Raw genomic sequence first — 11528 nt, 5'->3', positions numbered from 1 at the left:
AAGAGAGAGTGCTCCTCGGAGAGAACGAAAGAGCTAATCAGTGGGTTCACTGGAGATTGCAAGAGAAAACCAAAGAGATTGTGGTAATCTGAGAGGACGAAAGAGGCAATGAGTGGGTTCACCGAAGAAAACGAAACGAAACAGAGAGTGCTAATCTGAACACGGTAGGACATTTGGTGGTGGTGAAAAAAGCTTTGAAGAGAAGCGAATAAGCACGAAAGAGAAAACGAATGCACAAAAGAAACCGCCAAACAAAAATTTTGGTTTTTTCATTCCAATTATGCCCTTGCATGTACTGAACATCAATTTTTTTTTTTATATTTAAAATGCACCAACCACATTTTGACACCTGAATAATGTCAAATTGGTGTCAAAATGTGGTGTTGAAATATCATTTTGCATATTTTAAATCTTTATATTATCTAAATTATAATAAAAAGTATCAAATAAATGTGTTTGTTTAAAATATAATATTTATTTAATATTTATTAGATAAAAATATCAGTAATGGTTGAAATTTCGATTAGTATATATAGATTTTTAGCACATTCATTTTCTAATAGAAAAATATTATTTTCTCTCTTCACTCTTTATTCCTTTACACCATATATATGTCTATAGAATACAATTATTTGTCTACCAATTATTTTTCATCATTGATTTTGGTCAAGCTGTGTATTAGGTATGCTGACAATTCTTTTGGCATATATATGCGTCTTTTCTTAATGCATTAATAAATATTTTATATTTTTTTTGTCTTTATATCTTTAAACACCAAAATGAAGGATTAATAAATTCTTCGTTCCAATGACATATTTCTTTTAAAAAATGTTAAAATCATTAAATTATTGTGCCCTTAAACATCGGACACATCGTTTAGACCACATGGTTTATGTCTAAGAGAATATGTAGTTTCGATTTAAACTTTAAGCTAGAATTGCTTTTTATCATATTCAAAGAAAATATAATACTTCCTCTTTTTACTTTGCAAATCAAACAGGGTGATGACATTTCTTTTCGACGGAATGTATATTGTTTCATCTTATGAATTAAACAAAATTTAACCATTATCTTTGGTAAAATTAGACACAAGATAAGTGAAAAAGTTGAATTTAAAGTTGAAATTGAGGTTAAAAGTATTTATAAAACAAGTTAAACGTTGTAAAGCGATGAATAAAAACATGAATAGTTATTAAATTAAATCTTAACATTAAATAATTATAAATTTATATTTTTTAATCTATATTTGAATGTTTAATATAAATTAAATTTCAAATAATATTTGCATAACAATTAATTACTCATTATAATTTAATATAGTTACCGTTCTCAATAAAAAAATGATTTTATTATAAATAAAAAATAAATTAAAATATAATAAAAAATAATAACATAACTACAAAATTAAATTAGTAATTGGAAATAATGTAACAGTAAAACTATAATCTAAAAAGATGACAAAGAAGATTTATAATTATTTTAAAAATTGAAATATAAATTTTATATTATTTGATAACATAAATACCTTCATTAATGAAGTTAAAACATTAAAAATAAACTTCATCTAACGCAAATACAAATGAAATAACTTGATTAATATTTCATCGATAAAAACACTACCAAATACTCACTTAATAATCTATAGTTGGACCTGAAATTAGATAACTGAAATTAATATTTGAATAATAATGTATGACCTGGGTTGAGGGGAATAAATTAAAGCAAGAAAGGGGAGATTGGAAGCACAGAAAATAATTGGCTACTATGACTTCTCCTTTCATCCAGAACCAAGACTGGAACATGTCGCCGGAGCCATCAGAAATTTTGTTCAATTCATTGCCAAGAAATGCTGTTCTTGACCCTATTCACGATTCACTTTCCTTCGATATGGTTGATTTCTCCACTGCACCACCACAAGGAAATCACAACCAGTTGATGCTCAAGACAGAAGAAGAAGTCAAAAAGAAGGAGAGGTCGTATAAAGGTGTGAGGAAGAGGCCATGGGGAAAATATGCAGCAGAGATCAGAGACACAACAAGGAATGGAACAAGGGTTTGGCTTGGAACCTTTGACAGTGCAGAAGCTGCTGCTTTGGCTTATGATCAAGCTGCATTCTCTATGAGAGGCCACAATGCTGTCCTAAATTTTCCAGTCAAAANGGTAAAAGAATCTTTGCAAGAGATCCAATACACCTGCTTCACTGGTTCTTCTCCTGCACTTGCACTCAANGAGAGGCACTGCATCCAAAGAAAATTGTCATCACAAGCTAAAAAGTCTAAAGGGAAAAACCCATCAGAGCATCCAACACCAACTTTGCTTGTGTTAGAGGATTTGGGAGTTGAATATTTAGACCATCTTTTAAGCATATCAGATCAAACTCAAAGCCCTAGCTGCTTCCACTAAACCTGTCACTGTTTTTTCCCTTTTATTTTCCCTTTTCACAACATCAATTTCCAGCCATGGCCTGTGTATATGTATTCTACTCTCTTTAGATGAACCTGACTTATGCGGTTACTTACTTGTGCATCTAGGTTTCAAGTTGAACTGCTATGAATCCATTCTTGCATCAGTAACAGGTTCATTTTCTTGACATTCCAGCTTCACTATTTTAGCAGTATTTTCAAATAAAAGTTCTTAAGTTATGCTATGTGGAAGAACTTTATGAGAAATTCTACGATATCCTAAAATATTCTGAGTTTTAGTACTGAGAAATTTTACTTTCCCTCTCTTATGTAGTATGATTAAACTCATTCAGTTTTTGAATTGATTCAAAGATCAATTTCACTAAAACTTTAGATATAACTAGGGGCCATATACATATAGCAACTCTAAAAGTTTATTACATTACTTGCTAACTGTTTATACCAACATAGTCTTGGATTGCTTTTATAGCCAGATGATTTATTCAGTAGCAGACAAGAATATCCATGCTAAAAGAAAATCAAAGATGTTACCTAATACAATCTGTAGGAGTGAAACAAATCTGAAAACAAATACATCTTCCTCATTAACCATGTCCAAGATATCAGTTTTACAAGATATCCATAATCCAACAAAATAAAAAAGACCTCTTCAGAAAAATTTTATTCCTCATCAAACTTATCTTGACATATATCCGTATTGTGTTTGACATCTTAGATAAAGGTTCTTCCTAAATATATAACATATTACCTGATATAAAACCACAGAACCTCACACATATGATAAGATTGATAGTTGAGTAATTTACCAATGATTTGTTGCATATCTCACATCTGGCTTTTTACAAATACGTCTCATCTGTTTCAGTTCAAGAAAGTGAGGATTTTTAAACCACAGTAAACAGAAAAGCTTTCAATATATGGGCAAGAACACAAGTATAATTAAAAGGCAACAAATACAAAGAAAAGTGCTCAAATTCATTGAATACATCAAATATGCAACATATACATAGGAAGCTTGAAAGTCCTAAGCTACTTGAAGAAATGAAAATCTTGTTAGAATAATACACATTTGAGATTAATCATTTCCAATAAAAACTTCAACTAAACATGCCAGAAATACCACTAAAGCATGAAATTATACAACACCTCCCAACACTATTACTTTCATTGCACTTCCAAGAACATAAAATAACAAAACCCCAAACTTCACAAAAAAGCATTTGATTTGGCTATCCATAGTCATAGCAAAGTACAACCTTAGTGTCCATAATGGACAAAATATCTTGTTTAACTTGTACAAATCTTAAAATGTTTTTTTTTTCCTATAATTATTCATGAAAACAGAAGATTGAAAGAAACTGTTTTCTCAGATCAAACAGGCTGTAATGTAAATTGTCTGAAACTAAAAATGAGTGACTTATAGCAAAGACATCACATTGAGGTGATATTAAATAAAAATTGAATAAAAGACATCAGTGCAATAGGAAAAAATTAAAGGGTGTTCATCTATATTCACCATGAGCAGGACTATTTGTGTATACATGTATCCATAATAACGAAATAGATCACAATTATTCATTGTACTTGTCAACAGCAGTGTGGGGTGATATACAACTTCACACGATATGGAAGATGTTCAAGATGCAATGTCTACACTTTGTCTTGTGCTTATCCTGGTAACATGATTTGGAAGATTTTCAAGATGCAATATATTCATCTCATGCTGAATGTGGATGCAATAAATCTGGTCCCATTATACTAAGGAAAATAGGAATGAGGTGATAGGGTTGAACACTATAAGATTATGATATATATATATATATATATATATATATATATATATATATACATACCATTTTCTCCACTTAAATATCGTCAGAAACGTTATGCAGTTACTGATCTCGAGACGTAATTACACTAGCTTCCTGAATTAAGCATTATCATATATACTAAGATTTTACTCAGAAATAAAAATGGTAGATATTTGAAGGCATTTATAAAAAATTAATAGACAACAGAAGAAAATTGAAGTTGGTAATGTAAGTTTTAAACAATATAAGTTAAAAGCAACACAAAGAATCGATTCCCAAAAAATGCAGTGAATCAGCTTATAAGAATTCCCATAATTTAAATCAGCAGGAGAAATTTCCTCAAATATACAAGGAAATGCTACCATCATCTTTATGATGGTCAAAGTAATTCCATTCCCAGAAAAAATGCCTGACGATAGAGCTTTCCTTTTCACCCATGAAAATGGAATGAAAGAAAACACGCATACCTCATATCCGACAGTGTCCGTTGTTCACCATCATCGTTCCTGAACATTTTCCTGCTTTACCAAAAGAAGAGGTGAAAAGTGAGACAAACATGGGAAAAACAGTAGCATTAATTTGACATAGTTTTGAGGGAAAAGTACATAAATGGTGTTGTGTTTTGACTGTGAAGGATATATAGGGTTTAAAGGAGGCAGAACGAAGAAGAAAGAGAGAGAAGAAAGTAGGCTTCTTTTCCGAGTCCGACTCTGAACAAAAAAGGCAGGAATTTTTTTTTTTTTACTCGGAATAGGAGATGACTTGATATAGTTATATTATTATTTATTTGTTTTCCTTCAATTTTTTTTTTCTGTGAAAAATAGAATTCCTTTGTAAAGTGTAATAGGGTTGGACAACCTTGTACTCTCTTAATACATTTTTCTTAACAATTTTCCTGACTCAAATGGTTAACGATAATTTTTTACAAAATAACTTACCTACAATACAACCGAAATTGTTAATGTTATTTTGTAATTATATTTAGGATTTCTCTTAATTTATTTAGATACATTGATGAGATGCATTAATAGAATGATGTTAAAGTGAATTGTAAAACAGCTTTAATGTACCTATATTAATGTAAGTTTTGTCCTTTTTCCACCCTCACTTTCTCTTCAATTTTCTATCCAACACGTGGGGTCTCATAATAATACAAAAACAAAATTTGATATTAAGTCTTATTTTTGTGGTGGTTTCCTAGTCTCTTACAGAGTCAACTTGTACATTATTAGGCAGTGAGTTTTGTGGCGGATTGAGAGCGAAATAGAATGCTTTGAACAGGAGAAGCTTTAAAATACTGTAATAAAGCATCGCACAGTGCTTGTAAATGTGTTTGAGAATGCTTAAGTCAACGGGTCAAATAGAAAAAAAAAACTGGAGAGTATATAAATGAAAAAAAAAATTATTGGAATTAATTGGGCTAGACTTTTGGTGAATTAGTAGATTCCAAGCAAATACATCCCATAAAAGATTATTCACTGAAAAAAACAGACTTATAATCCAACATAAGAATAAGCCTAAGTTATTGAAAAATTACAGCTAAAACATGACATGAGGTTAAGGTTGTATTTATTTTGTCAACCTTAAGACTAAGATGGTATGTGGAAGTCATAATCAAGGCAACAAATAGATGAATTCAATTTCCTTTGAAATGAGGTGTTGATGAATATACAAGTCTCATATACGACAAAATAGAGAAAACTAAAGTATTCGCAAGTTGGAGTACATGAATCTAACTGGTCTATAGACTTTTTGGTTGCTGGCATCAGCTTATAAACTATTTATCAAATTCGTGTTTAAGAACTACTTTTGTTGCATTAACGAATTCATTAATAATACTTTTCATCCAAACTAAGGAAGCATTTAAGAGATAATCTAGATATTGTTGAGAATGCGGTGGTTTGGAAGATTAATGAAGTAAGGTTTGTCTCGTTAAAATAAACTCTAACCATAATTATGATACATGTTAAGAAGAGGATTTAAACCTAATTTAATTGCATAAAACCGACTTGTAATATAAGATTTACAACTATTTATATATTATAAATTTATCTTATTTTTAATTGATATAGAATTTCAAACTTGATAAATCTATAACATACGTAACTTATGTATTTAAGAGTTAAAACTCATCTCCCAAATACATCTTTTATAGATAGAAATAAAGGAGGAAGTAAATACAATGATAGTGAAAGAAGAAAACTTCACGAACAAATCAAGGAGTCATAAATATTAAATATTGAAAAAAAAAACTCTCAAATATTCCAGAAATACAAGAAAAAAATAATGATATTATGAAATACAAAAATGCTAAAAGAATATATATATATATATATATATATATATATATATATATATATATATATATATATATATATATATATATATATATATATATATATAAGTGTAATTACGTATATATATTTTATTGATAAGGAAAAATTTTATTAAAATAAAAGTAGAGGTATAATTATTGCAATAATATAGTACAGGATTTATGGAAACTATTTATCTTAAAAATTAGTCCTGACTTTTAGAAGGTAATCAAGATCCACTAATGAGGCAATTAAGATTAGTACTGATCTTAAAAGTGGTACTCATCCAATAACTAAAGGGAAAACATTTCTAAACTAAAACTTCTCTTAGAAGTTAACCTAAAGTGATGGCTCGTTACTTTAGTTAGACCATGACTTGATTTGTAAAACCATGGTTAGTTCTTGCAACTACCTTAGTTAGTCTAACAGTAGTTAACGTATCCGTATATAGCCAATATTGATTGTTAGATGTAATCTCTAATAACGGAGCCTTACGCTTAACAATATTGAAATTTGCCTTCAACTAGGCCTTGAAAATCAGACAAGCAAATGTTCTTGTCGCGTGGAACAGGAACAATGAGCTCTATGTGCATTGTTTGTTTCAGCTAAGTAAATTCAGCAACTTAATCTATTTTATATAACATTTAGTTTGCAAGTTTATGGGTCAACTTGCATAAAATATTATTTATTTTATAATTTTCTCTCTCATTTATAACATATAAAATACTATTTTCCGATTTTAGTATTTTTATTTAATTAAATTAATAACAATAATAAATTATGTAAACCTACTTTTTAAAATAAGTAATGTTTCGGTATGGATTTCTGGGACCAAAAGAACTGACCTGGGTGACGTGGCATTTCCGCCTTGTGCTGCCTGATTGAGTAGATGGGTGCACCTTCTCTCGTGAATTAGACGTCCGCTCTCCTTCAATCTTCAACCGTCCGGAAATCTCCAAGCTTTGACCGGAGGGGGAGGTACCTGCAATGGCATTCCGACGCCCAAGTTAGGGTTTAGTAGTGAAGAGCCTTGAGTGCAAGGCTAAGGATGAGAATGTAGAGTGAAATCACTCAGCTAATTCAGAATGAATTAGGTGAAGAATCGCAAGTATACTGTAGAGTAAGATAGCGTAAGAGAGAGCGTACCTGACTTGTGATTCCAGTCCTGTATATATAGATTATTATCAAATATAAACTAATAATAAAAAACCATAATGACCCATCATTAGTATGATTGAGGCCCATTAACCGTTTAGGACCGTTCGACCATTAGTCGTAACCGTTCGGCCCAAATATCATATCGTACAAATAATATTAATAATTTTATCATTTCTAATATTTAAATCAAAATCCAATAAAAATTTCATAATACAGATATATAAGTAAAACAAGTAATAAAATTCTCAAAACAAAATTAAAAACCGATAGAAGATTCTCTCAAAAATAAATTTGATTAACGACATGTATGGACAATACTCATTCCGTTAAATACATTATAAATTATAAAGACATTTTAAGACAAATTCATACAGCATGTGTTAGTCCACAATCACACAAACAACAAATTATGCTATGCAGACCTAAACAAGTTAACATACCAAAATAGTGGCTGCCGCACGTGACCCACACTGTACGATGAAGCCATACTATTTTTTTTTTTTGTCGGAATGGTGGATCCCTTTTTCCTTTTAGTGGAACATGTGTACGAAGAAAGGATTCAATCTTTTAAGGTAATAGGAGCTGGACTCATTACATCAACATTGGCTATTCGAGTAGGCTATAAAACAAGATGCAAGGCTAAAAAGGCCGCAGACACCTAATGGAAAACAGCGTTGTTTTGACATAAGTTAAAATGACGATGCTAAAAGTATGGACATCATTTATAGAATATTAATTATTATGATGTGATATAAATTGTGTTATTATTATTTAAATTATAAATTTTGAGAAGAACATACACAGTTTTTAACTTGGTTTCTTCTAAGGTTAATAATTAGTAAATAGATTTATATATCCCTCCATCTCATATATCAACAACTTCTACCAACTTAAGTACAGGAAAACAAAATAACAATATTGATGAGAACTTTTCACCAGCATACCAAATTCTTTCTCAGACAAATTTCAAGTTAAGGTAATTAATTTACTGATGCTAGACTCAAAAATGAATTTTTTAATAATTAAATTAATTTATAATATATAAATAAAAATAAATTTCCTTTTATTAAACTCATAAATTAAAAATTATACTATTTTAATAAAGTATTATAGCCATTTAAAGTTTATTATAGTTATACTTGAATTTATTATGTCACTAATTATTAGGTTCTCTTGATTTCTATCCATGATGCTTTTAACATAAATATATAAATATATGATATCTTTATTATGAAATAATATATTAAAAATTTAGAAATTAATTTATAATATATAAATGGAATAATTTTTTTTACTAAAGCAATTTAGTAAAATTGAGTGGGTCTTAAATTTCATAAAATTGATGAAAAGTAACTCTTTTAAGTGGAGGAATCATTGTTGAATGATCTAGCTAATTGATGAATAACACTCAAATGGACAAGAAACTCATCTCAAAATTATAGAGAGGGATTGCCAATGATTTTGGGTTTAACCAAGTGACATGATTCATAGCCATGGAGGTCACACAAATCCTTATCTTTCTTGAAACTCTTTGCTCTTAGCTTCTCGAATTGAACAACGTATATAGGCATCAACGTTTCCTAGCCAACACTAATTACTGACAAGTTTGTTTCTGATTCTAATAAGATGCAACCTCAAACACGAGTAGCTCTCATTCTGGATCCTAAGAAATTTGAGTACATACTCCAAATATTTATGATCACGAAAGACAGAAAGAAGGGATAATTAAAAGAAAAGGTTATTTCTATTATAATATTTAACTAGTACGAGGTTTTTTGCATACGATTTATGACATACAGTAGAATGATTTCTTAAATTCTAACAGCAGGCGCAACAACAACAAGCCAAGAACACGATCAGACTACAAACAAACATTATGAAATTATTAAACTTGATCAACCTCGCATTCGTATATATGAATCTAGCAGAAAAGTTTAACAGGGTTTGAGGAAAGGTATGAAAACAAGTAATTAGAAGTAACTCTTCAAGTTGGTTAATTAGTAAGAACTTACATGCATGTAGATATATATATATACACACACACGGTTCGTTGGACCCGCCATCGTGTGCTTGAAATGCTGATCCTGGAAATTGGGTTCTCTTCGTGTCAACGCCACAACCATTATCTGAAAGTTATGACAACACATGCATTAACCAGTAGAGACTAAAGAGTCTGAAATGTTAGATGAGTGTCAATTACCTTTTTGACTGAGTCTTACTCAAGTTATAGCAGCCATGTTTAGACAAATTAGGTGTGATTGCGAACCAACCAATTTATGAAGTGGTGGTGTTACATATATATACACAAACTGTGTGAATTTGAAAATCAAAAAGTGGAAATTACTCAGGTGCATGCATTATGTATATAAACATGCATTATTCTCGAACTTTGGAAAGGATTCAATTTGAAATGGAGTGATCATGACGAGAGGCTGCGCGTTTATGTGAAGTGTCCAGATTCATTCATTTGGGTGGTGCATTGCATGATTCATATTAAGGTGTTAATCTGGCGAAGTGCACAATTTGCATTTTCATTTGAAAAAGGAAAAATAACAGTAGTGCATAGGTTCAACAATGTATACGATGAAACAAACTGGGCATTTTCTCAATACCTTGCATGTATCCACAATCTTGAACCCAACTCTGATTCTGACACTCCTATGTTCATTGAAGCATGCGCTATAATACTAAGTTATCATCGTCCTCCACCCTATACTAAATGCTTCAGATATTATCTTTAAATAAATCATAAATTACAAGTTGGGTTTGGCATATTCTCATTTGTGACACGTAGTAATTAAATAATTAGTTGATATAAGACAAAAGCAAACGATTTGCGGAAAGCCCAAGATGCATGTACGTAAATGTGCGCATCTGTAAATTTTGCATTATATTATTTATCTATAATTTACTGTATGACTTTCTACCCTTTTTAGTTAACTTTTTGTGGATGGTTTAGTTTAAGTTTTGGTCCTTCCGCAATTCACAATTTTTAAGATGTTTACATAAAAAAAGAAGTTATGTTGAGTAGTTTTCGCTACTCTTTAATTAAATTTCTGGTAAGTGTATCTTCTTGTTCTGAGTTTGATTTCTCATTATAGTGCCTCATTAAAGAAAAGAAATAAAAGTTGTGATATTAGAGATCAGAGGAAAAATGTTTAAAATGTTATTTTGTACACAAAACTCATCAAAAAATTAAAAATGATAAACCAGATAAAATAATGCATTTTAAAAAGATATAAAACTTTAATTACTCTTTTATTTCACACAAATCTTTATTTATTGTATAGTTTAAAAATTTGACTGAACTGCAAATTATTTAGAGTCAAAAGGGAGACGGAAAAGTTAAATTAATGAAGTGATTCTGATTTGGGAAAGTTGCGGCCAACACTGGCTTTCCAATTAATTAATCAGTCTACCTTATTTTCTGTCATAGGCATCATTTCTAACAATTGCTGATTCGGCTTATCCTAGGTTATCTCAATTTTTTTTAAACGCAATTTCGATTGTCCTAGGTTTTTTTTTTAATTTATTATCTAATAAGAGAAAATGTTCTCAAATTAGTTAGTATGCATTGTTTCTAAACAGGCGTGTGTTGTTTATCGTCTAATTTGGGATTAGTGTTAGGGAAAGTATGTAATAATTTTTTAATGTATTTATTTATTAACTATCAAACTAAGAGAAGCATAAAATATCTTGTTAAACCCTTTTATATATATATATATATATATATGGGGTTTGCTAACTTGCGTATGCCTGTTTTTCAGTTGGTACATTTTAGCAATGTGTACCGGGTTTCAGTAGACAAAAATACCCTTATA

The 11528-nt window shown here is 30.0% G+C and overlaps 1 protein-coding gene across 1 annotated transcript; it reads left to right on the top strand.

The window, feature by feature from the left end:
• The first annotated feature begins 1711 nt into the window (after positions 1–1711).
• Positions 1712–2804, top strand: LOC106770299 (ethylene-responsive transcription factor 1B-like). The gene has a single exon (XM_014656116.2). It carries the CDS (start codon positions 1765–1767, stop codon positions 2401–2403), a length of 639 nt encoding a protein of 212 aa, XP_014511602.1. The 5' UTR covers positions 1712–1764; the 3' UTR covers positions 2404–2804.
• The last annotated feature ends 8724 nt before the right edge of the window (positions 2805–11528 follow it).

The sequence above is a fragment of the Vigna radiata genome, chromosome 8, assembly GCF_000741045.1.
Source record: "Vigna radiata var. radiata cultivar VC1973A chromosome 8, Vradiata_ver6, whole genome shotgun sequence".
In the NCBI taxonomy this organism is placed as follows: domain Eukaryota; kingdom Viridiplantae; phylum Streptophyta; class Magnoliopsida; order Fabales; family Fabaceae; genus Vigna; species Vigna radiata.
Note: the sequence above shows the minus strand (reverse complement) of the source record. Positions and strands in the feature narration are given on the sequence as shown.